The sequence below is a fragment of the Aedes aegypti genome, chromosome 3 (genome assembly GCF_002204515.2).
Source record: "Aedes aegypti strain LVP_AGWG chromosome 3, AaegL5.0 Primary Assembly, whole genome shotgun sequence".
Lineage (NCBI taxonomy): Eukaryota > Metazoa > Arthropoda > Insecta > Diptera > Culicidae > Aedes > Aedes aegypti.
In genome coordinates this window covers 8,474,356-8,498,622 of record NC_035109.1, presented here as the reverse complement: position 1 = coordinate 8,498,622, position 24,267 = coordinate 8,474,356, and the positions used below count along the sequence as shown (strand labels likewise).

General features: G+C 41.8%; 1 protein-coding gene across 4 annotated transcripts in view; it reads right to left on the bottom strand.

Annotated features, from left to right (window-relative positions):
- Positions 1 to 24,267, bottom strand: part of LOC5571895 (1-phosphatidylinositol 4,5-bisphosphate phosphodiesterase) — a 365,353-nt gene that overhangs the window by 6,252 nt on the left and 334,834 nt on the right. For 3 of the 4 annotated variants that reach the window (XM_001653754.2, XM_021850418.1, XM_021850419.1), the window contains 8 exons: positions 10,152 to 10,228; positions 9,927 to 10,086; positions 9,701 to 9,867; positions 9,327 to 9,631; positions 9,103 to 9,267; positions 7,632 to 9,037; positions 7,214 to 7,574; positions 7,063 to 7,152 (listed from right to left, as the gene is read on the bottom strand). In XM_001653754.2, the coding sequence (XP_001653804.1) occupies positions 7,063 to 7,152; positions 7,214 to 7,574; positions 7,632 to 9,037; positions 9,103 to 9,267; positions 9,327 to 9,631; positions 9,701 to 9,867; positions 9,927 to 10,086; positions 10,152 to 10,228 (2,731 nt within the window). Of the gene's footprint in view, positions 1 to 6,622; positions 7,153 to 7,213; positions 7,575 to 7,631; positions 9,038 to 9,102; positions 9,268 to 9,326; positions 9,632 to 9,700; positions 9,868 to 9,926; positions 10,087 to 10,151; positions 10,229 to 24,267 lie in introns of all 4 variants that reach the window. The other variant, XR_002501399.1, reaches the window with a different exon arrangement.

The following is a 24,267-nucleotide window of genomic DNA, read 5'->3' as shown; positions in this document are numbered from 1 at the left end:
GGGATTCATTTGAATCTTTCAACACCGTACTGGCCAGAGCAAAACGGCTCAGTGGAACGCCAGATGAGGAACATTGGCAAACGTTTGAAGATCAGTGCTATACAGGATACGGACTGGAAGACCGATTCATACGAATACATCACTCTGTACCATTCAACGCCACAGGAGACCACCGGTTTATCACCTGGACAGATGATGTTTGGTAGAGAAATTCGTAATCGCATTCCTTCAATTCACCAACCTCCAAAACTGAAATTAGAAGCCGCGAAAGACAAGGACATGATGATCAAAGAGTATCATCAAAGTCACGCTAACCAAGAACGTCATGCGAAAAAGCATAAATTGAAGAGGGGAGACGTAGTATTGATGCGCGATCTAAATCCGGGAGCTATGCAGCCTAACTTTAGGCAAGACGAGTTTGAGGTAACACAGGTGGATAAGGGAGCAATCACAGTGAAATCAATGAATACTGGAAAAGTTTACCTATGGATCAGTTCACACCTTAAGAAGCTGAAAGACTCAGAAACGGTGTTGAATGATACGACAGAACAATATTGCTTTGAAGGACCAGTTGAGACTGAATCACGGGATGGAGACACATATGCAGGCGCCTCAGGTGAGTCTACTGAACAGGTAGATGCAACCACAGATGGTGTGACTGACAAGAGAGAGCTACGAGCCAAACGCGCAAGCAAACTGCCGAATAAGTTTCAGGATTATGTAATGGTTGTTAACGAGTAGGTAATCTAAGGCTTGATGTGGATGATTGGAATTCAGCAATAAAAGATAATGGAATAAGAGAGGTATTATTGGGATTTGTTTTACTGTCTAAAAATAGGAGGGATGTAACGATATACAAGAGTTGAAATAATACATTAGTTTCAGTGTAGGAAATGTTCTACAATTGGAAACACTGGATTGTGGTACGATGCAATGCACGAACGAAGGTTGAGGCAATTGAGTACGACAGCTAGAGGAGATCAGACGTAACGCGCGTAAGCTCCTGTGTGGTCGGAGTATCGAACAATTTACACAGAGAAACAGGCCGTTGATGGTGATGTAAATGATCTGCACGCGAAAGATGACGAGCTCTGTGAATTCGAGTTCGAGGAATCAGTCTACAATCTCCTGCGCTTCCTCCACAACAGTTGGTAAGGCACAGTGCGAGGAAGCGCATAACCCCAGGCAAGTACACTCCCGTGAATGAGTTTGGGTTCACCCCTTTAAAAACATGCAAAAGTGTTCAGTCCATATCTCTGTGATTACACGTCCAATTTAAACTAAGCCGTATTCGAAAAGCAAAGAGTTATTCTTACTTCATATGTATTTTTTCAAAAACATTCTTTGAACTTTGTATACTAAATTTTCACTTCAAGTTGTGACATTTTTCAAAAAATACACTAAAAAATCATATCTAATTTCCTCAGCATTGGATCGACCAAAATTTTAAATCAAAGTGTCATTAGAATCGTATGGGGATTGTGGGTAGTTTGCCCACGTTTAGGAAAACAGTGATTTGAGAGGTAAAACATTAGTTTATACTCATTTTTTAATTATGGTTGGATGAACAAACATGTTTTCTATCAAATAGTAGAAACAGCTATCCATTTTAGCCTTTCTGGGATTAATAAATCCTTTTTGTAAAAATGCTTGCTCAACCGCATATGTATTGTTTTGCGGGGTAAAACGCCCCGCTTTAGTTCGGCGTTTGTCACGCTGTAAACGTACGCACACAATCATGCTTGTTTATAGGTTGCATACATCCGAGCGTTTGTTCAGGCTGATGCGAAAAATGTACATTTGTAAGGTTCCAAATTGCGCGTAACTTCAATATGGCATGCATATTAAGAGAAGCATTTTTATCCATTTTCTATAACATAGGGTGAAAAAAAGTATTATATACCACACTGTTCGTCCAAATCGAGGGTGGCGCGTTTTGCCCCTATGGGCATATTACCCCCAGTTCCCCTAATCTTGTATTCTTTGAAGAGACCACACGAAATTTTAGCGGAAAAATCTGGAAAGTATTCAAAATCAATGAAACAGTCAGTCGAATAATCGTGCAAAAGTTTGGGCACACCTGAACTTACTTAAATCTGTGAAATCTCAAACCAATCATGTACGCGCCATTATTTGCGCTCAGAAAAGCTTTAAACTATTAAAATCAGTTGACAAATGGCAGAGTTATTGACAAAAATGATGTGCGTGCGGCTCAGGTGAACCCAAACTTTATCACGATTTGCACCATACTGAGGGGTGAACGCAAACTTTTGCACGATGACTCGACTGACTGTTTCATTGATTTTGAATACTTTCCAGATTTTTCCGCCAGAATTTCGTGGGGTCTCATCATAGAATATAAAATTACGATTCTAATGACACTTTGATTTAAAATTTTGGTCGATCCAATGCTGAGGAAATTAGATATGATTTTTCAGTGTGTTTTTTTGAAAAATGTCACAACTTTAAGTAAAAATTTAGTATACAAAGTTCAAAGAATGTTTTTGGAAAAATACATGCGAAGTAAGAATAACTCTTTGCCTTTCGATTGCGGCTTAGAGAGTTTCAATTGGACGTGTAATCACAGAGATATGGACAGAACACTTTTGTATGTTTTTTTATGGGGTGAACCCAAACTTTTGCACGGGAGTACTCTTCCTGACGAAAGTTCCCAAATTCCACAGCTTTGCGATGTACCAGGTGATGCGAGCGTTGATCCTCAGACGTTCCAGGAAGCGATTTCGTGTGAGATGGCGACCGTTCGAAAGACTTGGTCGAGGAGTATCGAGCACAGATGGAGAATCAGACTTGGGAGCTCGCTGAATCGCCGCTGGAAGTAAAGCACTCCGTCGCAGGTGGGTGTAAAGTACTAGAATTTTGGGTTTATTTTGTTTTCCGTGTTCCTTTCGAAATGTCAGATAGGAACAACCCCAAAAAAGTGAAACCCCAGTGCAAATCTGTCGGCGAAGTGAACGTCGAACATGATCAAAACTGTCAAGGTTCAAATTTGAACCAATTTTTAGAATTAAAATTTAAATATGATAGAGAGCAATTCTCGCTGAAACCAGGCCGCCATCGGCACCCATCGTTAGAATTCCAATTTTATGTCACTGATCGCTAGTTTTTGATAAAACTTAAGGGTGGTCCTTTCTGTTTTCTCAAATTGTTGGACCCCTCGTACGCCAGCTACCTGACCAGTTTGCGAAAAAGCCCATTTTTTGATAAATCTTGGGTATTTCGTCACGTGATATGTCTCGTATTTCGCTTGGAACACAAAGCAAACTTAGTTGCATCGTATAGAGAAAGGATATAGCTTTCATTTGAAATCGAAAAAATTTTGGCGGCCATTTTGAATTTTGATAGAAAAATCGTTTTTTCACCATTAGCGCACCGTTAGTTTTGAATTCTGAGATCACCATCAGAAAGCTGAAAAAAAAGCGTAAGATAGGCTACAGAAACTAGGTGAGCAATGGTATTTACCCTATCGAATGAACGATTTTCTAAATCATGTTCTACGATTTTGACGCATATGGCGAATGCAATCAATACAAAAATCTGTTTTTGTACTACAAAGAAACAAGTTTTCAATCTTTGGTGTTTTATCGAGTCGAGTAAAGAATATTATTTTAAGTGAAAAAATCTGGCGGCCATCTTGGATTTTGACGCCATCTTGGTTTTAAGTAGTAGAATGATTTTTCACCTTGATAGCACTCAACATGTTGAACTTTAATGCTACCGTTACACTTATTATTCTTCTTGTTCTTATTTTTCCTGACGTGACGTCCCTACTGGAACAGAGCCAGCCCCTCAGCTTAACTAGCTTTAAAAACAAATGATCAAATATGATTTTTTAACGCTTGTTTGCTACCTGAATGATTCTTCTGCATATCTTCGAGTTGAAAAATAGCATTATTTCTTTCATTTATGTATTTGGTCTAAACCATTGATAGAAATGAACAATCAGTTGAACAGCTGTGATAAGATAAGAAAAATAGAACCTGATTGTTATTTTTTAACGGAGACCTCATAATTCAACATAATGAGCACTGAGATTGTAAAACATCATTTAACTGCTAAAAACCAAGATGGCGTTGAAATCAAAGATGGCCGCCAGATTTTACAACCTCGAAATAATACACATGCGTTTCGGCATTACGTCCACATTAGAACAAAACCTGCTTCTCATCTTCCAATTTCGCTATTTTTCACATGCATTTTGGGCGGTAGTAAAAACGATACTTTATGGTTCAGAAAATCAAGGATGTTTTTTTGCTTCAAAATGTAAGATTTACATTCTAAATTAATGCACTTTTGTCAATGTTTTACGTTAGTACAACAGATATTACAACAAGACTTACTAATGTCTCGTTGCCCAATCTATAAACTTCATTCAATGAATGCATGCAACAAATGAATGCAACCATGGTTCAAAAATGTTTTTGGCCGGTTTTCATTTATATAAATTCAATAATTATTCATTATTACTGAATTCAAAGATATGTCGTAGAATTATTCTGAAATCGCATTATAAAAGAAAATTCCTGTCTGATAACCTGGATTTATTACTAATAAAGCTGAGTATCAGGCTCGGTTCCAGTAGGGACGTAACGTCAGGAAAATGAAGAATAATAAGAAGAAGAGTATACGTAACCTTTTTTATTGGTGGTCACTAAATTCGACATGCTAAGTGCTATCAAGGTGAAAAATTCATTCTTCTACTTAAAATCAAAAATCCAATATGGCCGCCAATTTTTTTCACTTAAAATAATATTCTTATTCTTTACTCGACTCCAATAAAACAACAAAGGTTGAAAACTTGTTTCTTTGTTGCACAAAAAAGGTTTTTGTATTGATTGCACTCGTCATATGCGTCAAAATCGTAGAGCATGATTTAGAAAATCGTTCATTTGATAGGGTAAATACCATTGCTCACCTAGTTTCTGCAGCCTATCTTACGCAATTTTTCCTCAGCTTTCTGATGGTGATCTCAGAATTCAAAACTAGCGGTGCGCTAATGGTGAAAAAACGATTTTTCTACCAAAATTCAAGAAGGCGGCCAAATTCAAAATGGCCGCCAATTTTTTTTTCGATTTCAAATAAAAGCTATATCCTTTCTCTATACGATGCCACTAAGTTTGCTATGTGTTTCAAGCGAAATATGAGACATATCACGTGACGAAATACCCAAGATTTATCAAAAAATGGGCTTTTTCGCAAACTGTTCAGCTAGCTGGCGTACGAGGGGTCCACCAATATGAGAAAAAAGAAATGACCACCCTTAAGTTTTATCGAAAACTAGCGATCAGTGACATAAAATTGGAATTCTAACGATGGGTGCCGATGGCGGCCTGGTTTCAGCGAGAATTGCTCAGATCCAAACCGAATTTAGTACTTTACCATTTAATTTCACTAGAGTTTGTATCTTTTGACCTTACAGTTGAGGTCGAAATACGCGTATCTGTCAAAAGATACAAACTCTAGTGAAATTAAATGGTAAAGTACTAAATTCGGTTTTTTCATCTACTTATAGGTATTCTACTAAACAGCTCGCAGATTTATTATGATAGATCCGTTTTTTGAGCAGAAAAATTTGCCATAGTAGTAGCAAGGGTAGGCTCTATTGTGTTATTTGATAAAAACAAGAACATAACATTTTAAGACCCTATTGGAATTGGATGGATTCTCGGATAAGGGGGGATGTAGGCGCAGTAACCATCGAATTGAATTCATCATAGTGTAATTTACGGCTTCGGCATCATTCGACTATTGTTGGCAACCGAATTTCAAACGCCAAATACACAGTAATTTTCTATCAAAACACTCAAATGATTCGTTGTTCTGTCATCTTCCCACTGACGAGATTGTCGAGACTGAACAAAAAGTTTTGCCAAAGATGCAAGTAATTCAAATGAATTCGTTTCAAAGTGACACTGATTTTGAGCTACCCGAAGAGATTCGCCTGAAGTTCTTATGGCAAAGTTGCCGAAGAGAATGAGACTGAAGACAATAGTCACACTGACAAGACCTGTTCCATGCGTTGTAAAAAACATTGCCAGAAAGCTTTTAACAAATCTATCCGTGTGAATCTGTAATTTGTCTGCTTATGTCCGAGAAAATTACAAAAGAAGTGCGGCATCGGCTTAGACTGTCAAGAACACGTAAATACAGGGAAATGAGTGCCATAAGCGCAGCGACCCTGTAGTTTAGAGACAGCGGTCTCAACTTGGCTAAGAGTGAAAGGGTCTGCAAGTTAGAAAAAGGTAGACAAGTTCTAGTCGGTAAGTAGACGAGTGAAGAGGGGTGTATAATGCCTGACCATGGCTATCAGGCGAAACTGATTAGGCTCTCGACGTTGACGTTGCATATTGGGATCGCTGTCTATGTTTTATATCTTATTAAATATACCAAGAGTTAGTCAAAAATACTACATATAATTGCATTGCTTTTCCATTTGGAAATGGAACTGATATGGAGTGATTGAACAGAGAGTTTTTGCTCAATCATGTTTAGTCAGCAATTGCCCAGAACCCTGATTTGTGTTTTATTGATAACAAAAAAAAAAAATCACTAAACATAAAAATGAAAGAACCAATGTTAAACTAAAACTAAAATTATAGCTTACTTGATTTCGAGTGAAAATGAGGCGTTCCAGCTTCGGTTAACACAAACACTCTAACAGTAACAGCAGTCGAACTTATAAGGCGATGTAAGGTACACGGTAAAACTTCTACACCAAATACAGCAAAACAAAAACTCGTTCTAATAGGAAAATAAATAACTGGCTTTGGCTGCATTGTGCGCATAACTACTGATAAACGAAACTTAACGTACGAAAAAAAAACAAAATCAATAAACCTAAAACAGAAACTACTACACGATTATATAACACAGATCAGCTTGGCAATTTGCGGTGCAACACGGCACGTGTTTCACTCCACGAATCAGGTTTTTTTTCTTCAGGTGGGACTAAGAGATCGAACGGGGGGATGATGGCGCGAGTTCGAGGTGCGAACGCTACACCACCGTTTCAAGCGTTACAATCTCCCGGTAGGCGTTCTGTACCTTCTGAACGTCATTGTCCAGCTCCTCCAGTTGCTTGTCGTGTGTCACCTTGAGCTTCTCCTTCTCGCGGTTCTGCTTGATGGTGGCCGTCTGTGAAGTAGAAAAGAGTGTTTTGAGAACATGATTTTGGGGATGTCAAAAACTTCAAGACCTTCTTCTCATCCATGAACCGTTTGATGTTGTTTTGCTTCTTCTCACGCAACCGACGATCCTTCTCGCCCTTGGTTTTCAGGGTCTTATCATTGGCCACCTCCTTGGAGGTTTCGACTGAGATCTTGGCCTGCAGGCTGTTCAGCGTCTTGATTTCGCGTTCGTGTTTCGCCTCCAGCTGTTTCATCTGCGAAGCCTGCGTGGCTTCCATCAGTTTCCGCAGGATATCTCGCTGGTCGTCCAGCTGTTGCTTGAGCAGATCCCACTCTTCCTTCTTGTGGCGCTCGATCATCTCGCTCCACTGAGCATTTTGCTCCTGGATCACTTTCCGGATTGCTGGGTCCGCCTTGATTTCCTCCTTGCTGAAATACGAAAGAAAATTATAAAAGGCGTTTCAGTCGGTCAGGCTTGATTCTTACCTTTTTCCCTTGATCAGTCTTTCAATGGCAGTATTCTGCTGCTTCTGCACTCCCGTTCGTTCCTTGGCGTGCTTCTTCTTGACGCTATCCAGTTCCTTCTGCTGCTTCTTGGCCGTCTTCTGGAAGCCTTTCTCTTGTCGGAGCGATTCCACCGTAATCGGGTCGAATACGATCGGTGGTTCCAAGTATTCGTCCTTCTTCGCCTGTTTGCTGTTGTCCGCTGCACCTCCAGCACTCGATTCTTCGATTCCCATAGCCTTCATGTTGTCCGATCGTTCCTTGGCTGCTCCCATGAAAGCACGTGGATCGGACAGGGCATCCATGAAGTCTTCAAATCCATCGGGAACGTAAATTTTCAACTCAATGTTACAGAACAACATGGGCAGGGACATCGGAAAATTGGCATCGGTTCGGAGGGAGATATGCCGGTATCCAGCCTGGAGACCGTCCAGCGGTAGGATTCGTTGTCCGAGCAGTTTACCGTTTTCGTCGTAGACGCCGAATCGCAGAACGGCTAGATCCGGCAACACCACCTTACGGAAGAGGAATGCTTCTTCGTTGTAGACCGGATTGAGACCGTTCGCCGGAACTAAACGGGTTCGGAACTCTTTTCGGACGGTATCTGAGGGTAAACCGTACATGTCGACTTCGACGTACGTGCCGACTTTCTTATCCGACAAGAATTGACCGGCAATGACCTGTACAGCGCAAGAGGCGGCAATCACTCCATCGACCGGAGCATCGGCGAATGGGTCGAAACTTCGATCAGCTCGCCGCATGAAATCCGGTTTCAGCAAATAACCACAGTTGTTGTTGTACTCGAATTTACCCTGATTCAGCTGCATTGGTAGATCGGATGTCTGGAAGTTAAGGGACACCATCTGGCAACCAGCATTCCAGAACACCTGGGGCATGTAGTTGGACGAATCCGCTCGGGTACCTTTCGGGTAGATACGGGACATCTGCCTTTTATTGTAGTTTACAAAATCGATGGCCTGTTGTTTCAGAAGATTCATTCCGGTCGTCTCGGCAAATGAGGACATATTGTGGTGGATATTCTTGTTTTCGGCGTAGTCAAACGATTGGAACTTGATCGGCTGGGCGTAGTTGACCATCGACGACAGCCAGGGGTGGACGTTGGTCGTTGAACCGGTGTACTGTACTGCAGGAACCTCTTCACCGCCATCTTGAGAAGCCGCTACTGTCGCTACAGCTGCGACCTCTTCGGTAGCCTCCGGTTTACGCACGGCGCTGGCATCCTCCTTGACGTCATCTTCCGCCACGAATTCACCCTGCAGGAACAACTCCAGCTCACGTTTCTCCACCTCAGGTTTCAGTCGTTTGTTCTTAATGAGGATCTTGCGTTTCATGGCAGATGGAGGCGGAAGCGGAGCACCGGGTTCCAACTGTAGTGATGAAGAATTGCTTGTTAGAAGGGATTCCGGAGGACTTGGAAATGGGGTCTACTTACCGGATAATCGGGCAGTGGCTCCTTCAGCAGTAGATCACCGAGGATTTCATCACAGTATTTAGCTAGTTTGTACTGCTGCGATCGGCAGCAGTGATTTTCGAACGATAAGATCACAGGATAATCCGAGGTGACGAACGCCGTATCACGAAGCGCGTATATTACGTCCTGCAAGCAGTCATCAGGAGTTGAGTAGACATTATTTCCTAGTTGTCGAGCGAACTCACCTTGAACAGAATATCTGAACACATGGCCATTCCGTGGGTGATGATCGGTTCCTCGTCTTCACCCTTGCCGTCCCAGCAGTCCAGCTCGACGCAACGGCACCCGGCCAGCAACGTTTGGCGGTACATCTCGACGGAACTCTTGCCGCCGAATTGGCGACCCGACAGGTACGTATTGTGAGATGAGTTGATGTAGTAGTGAGACAACGGTTGGTCCATGTCCATGTAGATGTCCAACCGATCGAGGAATACTGGCGCGTTCTCGTCCGACATGAGATACCGAATGAGACCGTCTTTGGTGAGGGTTTCTGCGGATGGAATTACGGAAGTTCAAAGTTATCTATGCGAGTTAGACATTCTAATGACCGAACACCTACTTGCTTCACGAGCCGCTTCGTCCTGCTCGTAGGTGTTGATGATTTCCAGCGCTCGCTTCTCGTCGTACAGCGGATAGAGAATCTCGTTCAGCCGAGGATCACGTTGCTTTTCGTTGAGGAAGTTGATGAACTGGTCCATGTTGATAGTATTGCTCTTGCCCTGGGTACTGAAAGTATCAAAATGGCGGTTATTAGATGTCTCGTATGTCAAGTATTAGGCACTCACATCGATCGAAACAGTTCTTCGATATCGTTCCTGGGACAGATCTTGTGGTACAACTCGTAGAACTTCTCGAACGTAAAGTCCGCCCTTTCGATGGCATCGTTCTTGCCGCTGGGTAGGCCCAAATCTGACAAAATTTGATAGACTAGCTTTTCCGTTTTACCTGAAAGCAACCAGGAAATCCAATTAATCTTCCCCGTCTCTCAAGTGATGAGATCACCCACTTACCGGAGGCAAATGTTCTGGCAACGACTTTGACGGGAACTTTTCCACGTGGATCCACCAGGAATCCCAATCGCATCCAACTGAACAACGAAAACGGGATAAAAAGTCGAATCAGTATAAGTGACAAGATAAAAGACTTTTATTTTTATTAGCGATCCAATGAAATTAGTGAAATCCTTAATGGATGATGAATTAAGTAATACGAACGAATACAACAAGCCTAACGTAAAAAAAAAACACTCGAAACAAGCGGCACGTGAAACACGAAGCACAAAACTAATGAGGTGTCAATAACGGTGTAATCAATATAATTAGTTCTAATTAGATGGGGCGTTACGATAAGCGAAAATACGATGACGAAAAAAAAAAGCGAGAGCATGCATCTCAATGAAGCTTTTAACGGTGAGCGATTTGTACATGTAGGCTGTGCTCTGCAGGGTACGGATATACACCGAAGCCTAACAGTAATGAGCAACAGGCATCGCGGCGGTTGCTTCGGCAGTGTATATCTACATGTATGGCTATTGGTGGTGTAATCGAGAGGAAGCTGAAAACAAAACGTTCATTCTAATCGTTAAGTGACATGCAAACAGATTGTAGTTTGTTGGGAGCATGCCATACTTATTGGATGACCTATTTTACTATTAGTTCTAACCTAGTTCATCGCTTAGGGCAAACATGCATAATCATCTCAATTATTTTTGGTTGTTTCAACAATCTACTGATGATTTAAGTATTCATTGATTTTATATAAACGCAAGTAAAAGGAAATTCGTAATGCATTTCTCGGAACAAAGACACTAGAGCACACATTTACCTTAACAATATTCTTAATATAATTTAGTGTAGAATTCAAGAGTTTTTCCATGGGGTAATTGTAAGAATTTAGGCGAAATGCATGTAGATAGGATTTTTTTACCTAAATTCAAATGGTTATAAGCATGATTGAAAAAATGGGTGAAATTAGATGCATCCGGAAACATTCGACGGCTAATTTGATCTAGTTCCAGTAATATACTTGGACGTACGTATATTGGCCACTGGACACTGGAGATGTTCCTGATTTTCCGAGATCATATCCCATGTAGCACACATGTTATAATAGAGGCAGAATTGTTGTTATATAACCAAATCTGGTTATATACCAGTTGATAAAATTTAATTGCAATATGTGTGTTACTCGGGATCCAAATCACATTTTTTTCTGTCACTTGTATTTTTTGTGGTGTGGAGTTGTTAGATGTTTACAATTTTCCAAGAAACTAGAACCGTAGACCGGGAGCAAATTGATCATAATTTTATTTTTTTTTGTTATATTATTCTTAGGAATTCGTCAAAATGATTTCGCAAAATCCAATACTCCGTTGATCTCTGTCAGTTTGCGTAATTGATTTTTTGACGTTAACTACGTCTTACGGCAATATACTGGGTGTCAATTGAAAATCTAAAATGTTGGGACCGTCACGAAATTATGTAAGATTTTGAATGGTAATAACTCAGCCATTTATCTGTAGATTTTCAATATTTTCCCACCAATCGGTCGGAAATTTATACAACATTTTACTCAAATGGAGAAAACTTTTGATTTTTGACGATAGACTGTCGAAAATTGGGAAAATGTCGACCCCTTTCTTACGCAACCAAACTCGTTCATATTGTCTTCCACGATTCTTTTGGGTTGGGAAGCGCACTATAAAAGCAGACCATTTTCAGCTTATTCGCTCATTCTTCTTTTGATGTTAACTACGTCTTACGGCAATATACTGGGTGTCAATTAAAAATCTAAAATGTTGGGACCGTCACGATATTATGTTAGAGTTTGAACTAAAGGAAGGCTGTGACTATGAGAATCGACTAAACTTCAAATGCAAAAAATCACTTGGCGTAGTTAACGTCATGCGGTCATGTCTTGTACACAACCCCCTCTGATTTTTAAATTAAATAACAAAATGACACATTGGAGCAAAATGGTGATTGTAACAAAAAAGGTTCAAGAATCAAAACATTCCTTATCTACTAATTTTGGGTCCCTTGAATCTGAAGTTGTTGTAAAAATTCTTACAACTTGTGTATTTCATCATATTATAGCAGAATCCAACTTTTGAAATCAGTATAATAAGCCTAGATGTAGGCGTATGTACCTTTTTTTCGAGCACGCGTTTTTATTATTGAAAAACTATAATTATTATGATGCTGCACGATTTCGCTAATGGTCTTATCCACTGGTGTACTAAACCAGCTCGGTCGAAGAATTTTGACACTAGAGCGGGTCCGGATCACGTGGGGATCAAACGGGAGCGTGCCCCGCTCAAATGTCACAATTCTCAGACCGAGTAAATTTAGTACACCGGTGGATTAGACCATACAGTGGGATTCCGTTTTTGGCAACAAAGTCGAAATTTTCAGTTGCCAAAAACGGAACCGTGCCAAAATCGGAACCCATATTTAAAATTTTATTTTTCAACTATTGATTTTGAAAACATGATTAGAGTGTTATTACATCATCCTTGTGGAACCATATCACATCGAGACTTCAGAACGGTTCACTTCGGAGCAGTGTTCCGGAGGGTTGTACTAAGTATGCTATTAATCTATAACTCCATAATGTGTTTTTTTGGCAAACGTTCTACACACTTTTTACGCCTCATCGTTTTCAATAATTTTTTAGAAGCTTCATAACACTATTTGTATGAGTGAGCTATGTGACATCAATAATCGCATTAGTGTCCTTTATTCAAGAACAGGACATTTTCTGAAAGCTGTGTAAGAATACGAAAAAAATTGTATTACTGCATTCTTACAAAGACATATTTGACATAAAAGCACTGGGTATTGCAAAATAGCATTAGTTTTTTGTAATTAACATTAAAAATCAGTTTAACTTCAAAACTAAAGCTAAATTTGACATTCGATAAGTTTAGAATTGTTCCTCTAATTTATGTTCCTGATAAAGTTAAGGATTTCATAATAAATTATTGATTGCAAACAAAAGGGCAAACATAAACAACTACATCTCATGATCCATAAACGATATGTTTTACACCTACCTTATTAAATCAACGGAACATTTACAACAGGATCCTATTATGGAACCTAAAGATCCTGATAAGAATCTTTAGGTGCTCATAAGAAATTTATAAGAAAACGCTAGGTTTCTGAAGCATCTTGCTAGGAATCCGTAGGATATCGCCTAGAATTTTCTTGATCTCGTGTTTTGCAGAAATTATCATTTCAGGATTCCGATGCTATATAGCTGAAAATCTCAGTCTCAGATGAAAATTTTCAAAATTATTAATGTTTAGGCTACCACTAGTACTCCTGAAATTCCTCTGGAAACCTTTTTAAAATCCCCAAGATTTCGTCAGAAATACCACTAGAAATCCACATTATCCCGCTAGGAATTTACAGGACGCCCTAGAAATCTTAAGAGTTTAGGGATCCCGCAAGAAACCTCCAGTTGCCTCTAGGAATCTGGAGACACCCTAAAGAATTCGTTAAAATTTCTGAGAAGTCCCCTAAGAACCAGGAATCCCCTATGAATTTTCTAGGCTACAGTAAGGAAACTCATGGACCTAGCTCGTAAGGAACATTTTGATTATGTTGAGACTCGTGTCCTTGATTAAAAATCTTGTATAGTATTCTGGATCGTCTCTAAACAAATATAACGTCAGAATCTCTAAAACGGAGGGAACGTAGCTCTGAATAGTTAACGCAGAAAGATCAATATACAAACTAATACCACGGAAAAAATGTAAACACTCTCAATCGTATTTTCGCTTGCTTCAATGATATTGTTGAGAATAAAGTGTAGTTTGGACTGTGATCGCATTTGTTATGGTGCCGGCAATAAATGGTACATTGGAATTCTTAAAAAATAAAATACAATATAGTAAAGTACGCAATCTTTTTATGGATTATATGTTGATTCTTCTGCTATTCACAAGGATAACGCAATTTATTTAATGATTTGTTTTTTAAGCTATGATAGACGACATTTTGCTGTATTTGTATCTATTAATGCGGTGTGTTTTTACATACGCAATGTATGTAACTCCGTAATAATAAGAACAGTGAGCTTTAAAGGTGAGGCAAAATTTATGATTGTAACTCTGTGTGAATCATAGACTTTTTGTTGCTTTTATGTCGGCGCTTGTGCTTAGTTCAAACAAACTGTTTCAAATCTGAAGAAAAGTTTTTCTTTTTCAGTGTATCACCTACTGGCTGACTCAATTTTTTTTTTTTTTTGTTTTTTACAAGGGGGAAATCTGCAAACAGATCCCCTGAGAAGATAACTCAGGGAATGCGGGATGACGCACCAACGACGACCCGCTAAAACCAGCCTATGCACTGTGCATAAGCAATTCATTTAGAATTGCTCAAGTGGTTATTCTGAGTGCCCGAACCTATGCAGGTACTGTCTATAGCAACCATGTCCTGACAGAAACTGCGTCAGGTGGAAGTTCACTTCCCCATGGCTTCTACCATACCAATTTGACACATTTGGTATTAGTCGATGGGTCCATCTACCCTTAGTGGAGTTATCCCATTCCTGCTGCCAGCTTCTGAGCGTTTCCTCTTTACACGTGTCGCGGACTCCTCTGGTACCCCTTTGGTTGAAGCATTGAACATCTTCCTTGATGATGAGCCCGATGGGCGTCATCCCGGCTATGATGCACACGGCCTCTTTAGATACCGTCCGGTATGCACTTGCTACTCTTAAGCACATTATCCTGTACGTGCTTTCCAACCGCTTTAGGTTTCTGTTCGTTCTAAGCGCTTTTGACCAGATTGGTCCTCCATACCTTAGTATGGATAGCGCCACGCTTGCCAGCAGCTTGCGTTTGCTGGCAATTACAGCAGAGCTGTTAGACATCATCCTCGAAAGCGCCGCTATAGCCGTAGATGCCCTTTTACAGGCATATTCAACGTGGCTAGCGAAGCTCAGCTTGTCATCGATCATTACCCCAAGATGCCTAAGGGATCGCTTGGACTCTATGGTGCAATCACCTACCGAGATAAGCGCCCGTTGCTCGGACTTGCGGTTGTTGACCACCACCACCTCAGTCTTGTGACGGGCCAGTCCTAGTTTCCTAGACTTCATCCATTCCTCAACCAGGGAAATAGAGTGCGCTGCTGTCAACTCTACTTCCTCCATCGATTCACCATAGACCACTAGGGTGATATCGTCGGCGAAGCCAACAATCTTAACACCCGTCGGAAGGGGCAGCCTCAGTACGTCATCGTACATCGCATTCCATAACAGCGGGCCCAGGATTGAACCTTGAGGTACTCCCGCGGTAATTCGAACGCTTTTCTGCCCCTCCTCTGTGTCATACAGTAGAATCCTACCATCAAAATAGCTTTCTAGAAGCTTACACAACTGCACCGGTACCTTGAGGCGGTGAAGCGCGTGTGCTATTGCTTCCCAGCTTGCGCTGTTGAACGCATTCTTCACATCCAGAGTAACAACCGCGCAGTAACGGATGCCGCTCCTTTTATGCTCGATTGCCACCTCAGCTGTTTGAACGACCGACTGGATGGCGTCCAGAGTAGATTTACCTTTTCTGAATCCAAACTGGTTGTTGGACAGGCCGTCCGCACTCTCCGTATACGGTACTAGTCTGTTGAGAATCAACCTCTCCAATAACTTGCCCGTCGTATCTAGTAGACAGATAGGACTATACGCCGACGGGTCACCTGGTGGTTTCCCCGCCTTTGGTAGTAGCACCAATTTCTATCGCTTCCATACATCCGGGAAGATTCCTTGATCAATGCAGCGTTGCATCGTGGTTCTGAACATGTCCGGATCCGTGTTCACTGCCGCTTTTAAGGCAACATTCGGGATACCATCGGGTCCCGGTGTCTTGTTTGACGCGAATGATTTCACGACTTCTGCCAGCTCTTCGTTCGTCACTCTCGCCACTTCTTCTCCTTCATCTGCCGCATACGGCGCTGGGGGCCATGGGCTTATGGGATGGTGCGGGAAGAGTACATCGATTATCGATCGCAGCAACTCGGGCGATTTCTCTTGGGGCGCTATGGCTCCTTTGGTCTTAGCCATTACCACTCTGTAGGCGTCACCCCATGGACTAGAATTGGCACTCTCGCATAGACTTTCAAAGCATGCCCGTTTTCGACTCTTGATTTCCTTTTTGAGAGCCAACTTTGCCTCTCTGAATGCTGCACCGCGTTCCTCTCTTTGTGCTTCTGTGCGTGCGCGTTGCATTCTTCGTCTAGCCCGAAGGCAGATTGCTCGAAGATTTGCAATTGATTCGCACCACCAATACACTGGCGGCCTGTTCTCTCTAGGAGGGGCTTTTCTCGGCATGGAAGCATCACACGCTCGTGATATCATAGCAACTAGCTCTTCACCGTTTAGGTCCAGAGTGTTTCGTTCGCGCCTCAGGGCTTCAGTGAATACTTCGCCGTCGAAGCGCGCTGTTTTCCATCCTCGGGCTTGGGTCGAGTTACATCGCGCTGCCTTCTGCCCGCCTGGTATTATACTATAGCGAATCGATTGATGATCGCTATGAGTATAACTGTCATCAACGCGCCAGTTCATGGTACCTAAAAGGTTAGGACTACAAAACGTCACGTCGATGATCGATTCTGCACCATTACTGCGGAAGGTACTCACTGTACCCACATTTGCCAGCTCTACATTTAATGCGGCCAGGGATTCCAACAATAGCTGGCCTCTTTGATTGGTGCAGCGGCTACCCCACTCCACTGCCCATGCATTAAAGTCGCCAGCTATCACTACTGGCTGCCGATTAGCTAGTTCGGCCATCATCCTGTCAACCATGTGGGAAAATTCCTCAATCGACCACCTTGGGGGCGCGTAACAACTGCAATAGAACACGCCGTTGATTTTTGCTATCGCAAAACCGTCATTTGAGCTAGAGACTACTTCTTGGATTGGGTATCGTCCTGTCGTCCCTATAGCTGCTAGCTGTTGAGACCTATCCGCCACCCAGTTCCCGTTGTTGGCTGGTATGCGGTATGGGTCCGATAATAACACCACGTCAGTCTTGGTTTCCGAGACTGACTGCCAAAGCAGCTGCTGGGCTGCATCACAGTGGTTTAAATTTAACTGTGTTACTTCCGTTTTGGCTGCTTTGATACTCCGCTTGTGCCCGGACATTTGGGTCCGCCCGTTAAGTGTCCGTTGTCTGCTCTGTCGACACATATTAGGCACTTAGCGATTTGCTTACAATCGCTTGCCCTATGGCCTTCAGCGCCGCATTTTCTGCACATCTTACTTCTGTCGGGACCATTGCAATTCCACGACTTATGGCCCTTCCCGAAACACTTGAAGCAAACTTCAGGAGGCTGTTGTATGCTCAGCCGGCAAACCGACCAGCCTACCTTGAGTATGCCCAAGTTCTTCGCTTTGTTGGCCTCTGCGACCGGCAGCCTGATCGCCGCCACCTGGGTGCCCTGCGGGCCCTTTCTAAGGTGGATGGCCTTACTGGCTACGTCGATGTCACACTGCTCTTTGAGGGCAGCCGAGACCTCCGCTGCATCGGTGACCTCATCCAGATTTTTACACTGGAGAGTCGCTTCAGCAGTAAGGGATCTTACATCAACCTCGTCACCAAGTACTTCTTGTGCCAGTTGCTTATAGACTGCACCCTTTTCCTTGGCGTCCTTCTTTAAGACTAGGATCATTTCACCAATCCTAGTTCGCCTTATGCTTCGCACGTCTGCGCCCAATGGCGATAGCTTCTCTGTGCTTCGCATCGCCTTCAGAACCTCGGCGTATTTTGCTTCCTCTGTTTTGATAACGAGGGCTTCGCCTAAATTCCTACGTTTCGCTGTTTTCGGTTTAGCGCTCTCCTTGGGCTCCGTTTTCGGTTTCCTCTGTTTTTTCTTATTTCCAACTCGTATCCACGGGTTGCTGTTGCCTTGCGCCCGTGGTTCCTGTGGATGCACTGCCTGGTTCCGGTTAACCCGTGGCTCCTTTTTCTTGGCTTTCTTGGCCTTAGGATTGGTGTTGGCCTCTCCTTTGTTGCCATGTCCTCTTGATCGCGGGGCTTGGCTCGTGCCAGCTTTTCCGCTTTGGAGGACGGCCGCGTAGGTCACTTTTCCCTTAGCAACCATACGTCTTTTCGCCACGTATTCATCCCCGGAAGCTTCCCTCTTCCGCATCGCGTATCGAATAATATCATCAGATATATTCGAGTTGCCTGTGAAGGAAAACACTTCGGTCTGACACGACCTAGTGTCTTTTTGGCCTTCTACCTTGCCCAGTTGTTCTTTGGCTTTCTCGTAGTCCTGCTTTGCAGCTAGGACTGATTGTCGCAATTTCAGTAGACTTGTTTTCAAGTCTTTGCTGATATTTGTTTTGCTTTTAACATATTCGATGATGACATCAAGTTGCTCAGCAGCTACCTGCATTTTAGGGAGGTACTCCCTATTGCGATCCATGGCCTCGATTAGTCCCGGGCCATCGGTCACCACACATGTTGCACTGGAGCGGCCAGTGCCTGCCGTCGTCACAGTATCTAGGCTTTTGCCCACACTGTTTTCAATAAAGTTGGTCGCCTCCTTCCTTGGCGGGAACCTTAGCCGGTTACTGATAGGTCCAGAAGCCTCTCCTTCACATTCCGCTAGTTGTTTGTTTTGGTTGATCATCTCTTATGGGTCCCCCTAAGAGCCGCTATCCATCTCCGCTGGAATAGTCGCCTTTATAATCCCATGGTTATCTATGCAAGCAGGGAGGCCATGCTAGGGTTGACATAGTCCTTTATGGGGTACTATGTTCAGAGCCGGATCGGCGCAGGTCAGGTAATGGCATCTGAGCCTACTCCCGCCCAGTTGGAACAACCAGGCGACGGATTTGGAACGTACTCTAAGGCCTGCCACGGTTTTACGGGACGGGGGCAGCCTGCGCCATTAACCCACTCGCCGTTTCGGGCCAGTGTCACCCGACCCTACTAAGGGAGTAGAATGTCGCCGCTGTCAGCCTCAAAGCATATTATCCAGTACATATACCGTTACTTGTCCTTTGTCGTGCGCTGCCAGTATACATAATTGGGGCCGTACTGGCGTTGGTCCCAATGTGCTCGAAGCACTCCTACTCGTAATTCCATGCCTTGTCCGTTTGTATCGCGACCAGTATGCCATAATCAGGATCTCACTGGTATCAATCCTGATGTGCCGGCTGGCACTCCTGTTAGTTTGGGCTAGGGTACTTTAAGCGGCACCGGTCGCTGTGACAGAGTTGCATTCGGATTTTTGTGGTTTTTATGAAGGTTCATCAGAGCCCACTGCGAACTTCACCACATCCTGGGCAACTCCCCAACTCGCAAAGGTCCTGGGGGGGGGGGTCCGTTAAGCCCCTGGACTGTCGTCCCTGCTGCCCCAACAAAAAAAACGCATAATGCGAAGCCATAAGGGTGAAAAATTTAAACTAATTTACAACATCCTTATAATCCCACCCTTATTTAGCCTCAGGTTTGAGACTGAAGAAGGGAAGCCGATTGTCTCGGAGAAACACAAGGTCACCTACACCATTGCTCCGGGTAGCACAGGAAGGGCACAATACTGTAGAGGGCGCCCTGGTACTCCACAGGCTCCGTTTGCGGTTAGGTTTTTTTTTTAGACCCCCCTAACCATTCATTCTTAGGCACGGTAAGCTTAAAGCGGCATGAATTAGGGGTCACCTGTGAGATGGACTTATACCACCGGAACAGGCAGTCCGTAGTGTTAATTCTTAGCCAATTGAAACAACCGCTACCGACACTACACGGCTATCTAGGCTGTTCGGGAAAAGGAAGTTAACATTGATGATTAACTCCTGACGTGCCCAAACGGCCTGATGGCTGACTCAATTGGGCTGGTCACAAAGTATGAATGCCTACGAAAAAATATTGGTCTCTATTTGAGATGCTAGTGGAGATTGATGGACTCATGAAACGTTGCGAATGCATGACCAATGACCATCCCGAAGCAAATAAGCGCGTCGATCCATTTTTTTGTTGCCAAAATCGGGGGGTGCCAAAAACGGAATTCCACTGTATTTTCAGTAGGTCTTAAGCTTACTCAAAATTTCGAACGCTCGAAGTTTGCATGTAGGCTTAGCACTAGCTAGTTGTATAGTACTGACTTTTTTCAATGAACTAGGAAATATGGAATGTTAATGATATCAACGAAACATTTACCATCCTTCTAAGGAAATGCTACAGTTAACTCTCCATAACTCGATATTATGGATCCGATTGAAATAAGGATAAACATATTTTTTTAAATATATTTTTCTTAATCTCTAAGCGTCGCGACTGATAATTGAATGGTGCGCTGTGTTCATAAACATCGTAAGAATGCAGCGCCACACATGTCATTATGACAGTTATGTCGGGAACGAGTCACACGTCGCGTGTCCCACACGCGCGTTCCGATTTGGTGGGCGCGCGACAATATTGAAGGGACCATCGAGTTAGGGAGGTATTGAGTTACAGAACACAAAACCAGTGCATATGCGATCCAAGGGACCATCGAGGTAGCCATGAAAACCAACTTTTACTATGGTTCTCTAATGGCGTTTTCGTTTATTGATGGGGCGAACCTAGGTTCGCCCTGGATCCGCTCTAACAGCTGTCAAAACGTTTTTTTATTGGGTCGGGTCGAACCCGGATCCGCCCCAGGTTCGACCCAAACACAACGAGGTTCGCTCTGTCGATTTTTTGAGATCCAACCTGAGCGGGGTTCAACTGTCAAAAATTGATTGTTTACATTTTTATAATTATCAAAATTAACGATCAAACCATCATTTTAATAACAGGAGATGTTTACGAAAGCATTCGGCAATATTTATTGCATTAATATTAAGACTTTATATTGTGATTTTGCACTCAGAAAAGCGACATTTCATGAAACTGTGTGGCTGACAGTTCGAATGTAGGTATGACACATTCGATTTGACTCGAACCTGGATCCGTTTTCGTTCGTTTATTGCGAGTCGGGTCAGCTCTGACCCCAGGTTCAAAACCGAATACGCCATAACTCGATATCGAGTAAGGGAGAGATGACTGTATTTGGTACCGAATTGATCAAATTCACTCCATTGATCAGTTTGATCCTGGATTCTTCTTCTACTTCTTCTTTCTGGCATTACGTCCCAACTGAGACAAAGCCTGCTTCTCAGATTAGTGTTCTTATGAGCACTTCCACAGTTATTAACTGATAGCTTTCTTTGCCGATTGACCATTTCTGCATGTGTATATCGTGTGGCAGGTACGAAGATACTCTATGCCCTGGGAATCGAGAAAATTTCTTTTACGAAAAGATCCTCGACCGGTGGGATTCGAACCCACGACTCTCAGCACGGTCATGCTGAATAACTACGCGTTCACCGCTACGGCTATCTGGGCTCCAATCTGACCCCATCTGACCCCGAATTACAGAACCAATTGAAATATGAATGCCGGTGGATGCATTAGGATTCGTCGGAAATCCTCTGAAATAGGACCATTTCCGTAAATCACTTTCAAAGTTCTTGAAATTTGATACCCATATTGAAATGGTTCCGCACATGTTCCTAATTGGCCACTTCCCTCAGGGTACCTGGAACCTACTATAGAGTGATCAGTGCATATAATGGTTCTGAATATATTTCCTCAAGTATCATCTTGAAATTTGATGCCCACTTGGACATAGTTCCGGATAATATATGCATGATCGGAAATACAAACGTGGCTGACCATGTTTTCCGGAATATGTTGTACGGAAATGACCATGTTTCGGATGATTTACAACTAATCTTAATGCATCCACTGAAATTCAATTTTCAAATAATTCTAGTTTTTTTTTGAGAAAATATTAACATCCATACAAATTTACATAGTTTTTACTGATTTTCCCTTATTCTATAATAGTTGAGCTAGCATAGCTTCAAATTTCAACGAAGTCGGACAGATTTTGACGATTTGACAAATGTTTGAATTTAGAATTTTCTTAATCGCGTCAAATATGGTACGTCTACGGTAAGCGTTTCAAATTACTTAGGAAGTAAAGCATTACACACGATTGTGCCACAGCCAAACGAATGAGTTGATACCTAAATCTATTTCCAGTATGTATGAAGAAATCCATCTCAATAACGTTGATCAGTAGGCGACCAGAGTGCGCAATATATATAATATTGACTCAATTTGTTTGAGCGCAATATGGTCAGGTTGATGAAAACGATCGCATTCGAGCGATGACCACTATACTTCCACTATGTTCCTTCGTTGCTCTACCTTTTGAATTTCATATGTACACTCCCGTACAAAAGTGTGAGATCACCCTTCAAATAACATACGGAAATGATTTGTCCATATCTCTGGGATTACACGCTTAATTGAAACTCTCTATGACCTATTCGAAAGGCAATAAGTTAATCTTATCTTGTAGGTATTTTTATAAAAACAATTTTTGTTTTTCGTATACTAAGTCGTGTTATTAAAAACAATATAAAAAAACTAGATAATTTTCTTAACATTGGATCGATTAAAATTTGAAACCAGTGCCAGTAATTTACGTAAAACTCGAAAAGTCGTGAACATCATTTACTAATTATAAATAAAAAATAAATAATAAAATAGAGAATAATTAGTCATCATTTTCCAGGGTATTTTTTGAAAAATATCACAATTTCAAGTAAAACTTTAGTAAACAAAACTGAAAAAAGTTGTCAAAATAGTTAAAATAAATACGAATTAAGACTAAATCATTGCATTTTAAATAAGCCATTGAGAGTTTGAATTGAAACAGTGCCGGATTTGGGCTTTTGTGGCGCGGGTCAGATATCATAGAGGGGCCCCTTTTATAAAAAAATCAGCACGTTTTGGGATTCCACAAACTAACGTACCGTAATTTCGGGTGAAATTGATCACTTTTCACGGTTTTTCTTGTCTGATTTCTATAATGTTGACAATCTCAAACAACTGAATGCAGGAAAACAAGTATGAAGGTGAGCCTCATTGACTCAAGTACCGAAATTTCCTAACAAATGTAATTTTAACGCTAAAAAATATCTCTAAAATAAGAAATTGAGAGATCTCATTTCGGGGTGAAATTGATCACTTATCAATGCGATTGTTGTTAGTTATCAAAACAACTCTACATAATAAATTTTAGCTTCCTGAATCCGAATCTGCTTGCCAAATTCTCAACAATACAATATTTATAGAAATAATGAATATTTAAATTTCAAGAATAACGCAGAAAGCGCCTTAAAGTATGCAATTTCCTAAGGAATTTCTTGATATCTAACAGAAATTCATTTATTTCAACCAAATCATCGAATTGGTACGAGTTTTAGTTATACGTTATAGTTATAGTTATAGTTTGGGGATATTTCTTAAGAATACTCACAAATTTTCAGGATTATAACATGTCCAAATTCTTGTCTAGGATCAGAAGTTTATTTACGTTTGTCAATACTGCACCGTACATGGTTTTGAAATTTTGCATTATTTTCATAGAAATGAACATTTTTGAACGCAAAAAACTTCACAACACACAATTTGGACATACTTACGACAAACAACGTTCATTCACTGCAGGTTACATTGATATTTGTGCGCCATTAGGAAGAAACAAAATCAAGTGACACAGTGATCAATTTCACCCTACTGATCAATTTCACCCGAATTTACGGTAATGGATTGGAGTTCTGAATGAGATTGTGGGTTCAAACATATGAGGGGCTCAAATTCAAAGTAGTGCTGACATTTTCGGTTGTTAGCTATACACATTGGAAAATTCGACTATTTTAAGCTTTCCAATATTGTTTTGAGGTGATTTTTCCATCCAAAGGGAAAAATATTCATAATTCATAGGAGATTGGCTCATTTTTTGGCCTAATAATTTATATAGAGTGGAAAATTGCTGAAAATCTTCAAAGCCGTTTGTCTCTAAAGCTCCTTTAGATTCTATTTAGTACAAGTTTCCAGTTTGTCTCTGGTTGCCACATTCTTTGAAAAAAAAAATATTTACAGAACTGGCAAGAATACAGTACACAAGACCGATTGACCTGAAAATTGAGCTGCACGTTGGAAAAAACTTCAAATCATCAAATTCTATGCAAAAGTAGGGGGTGATCCCCCAGTACCGGACACTTAAGCCACTA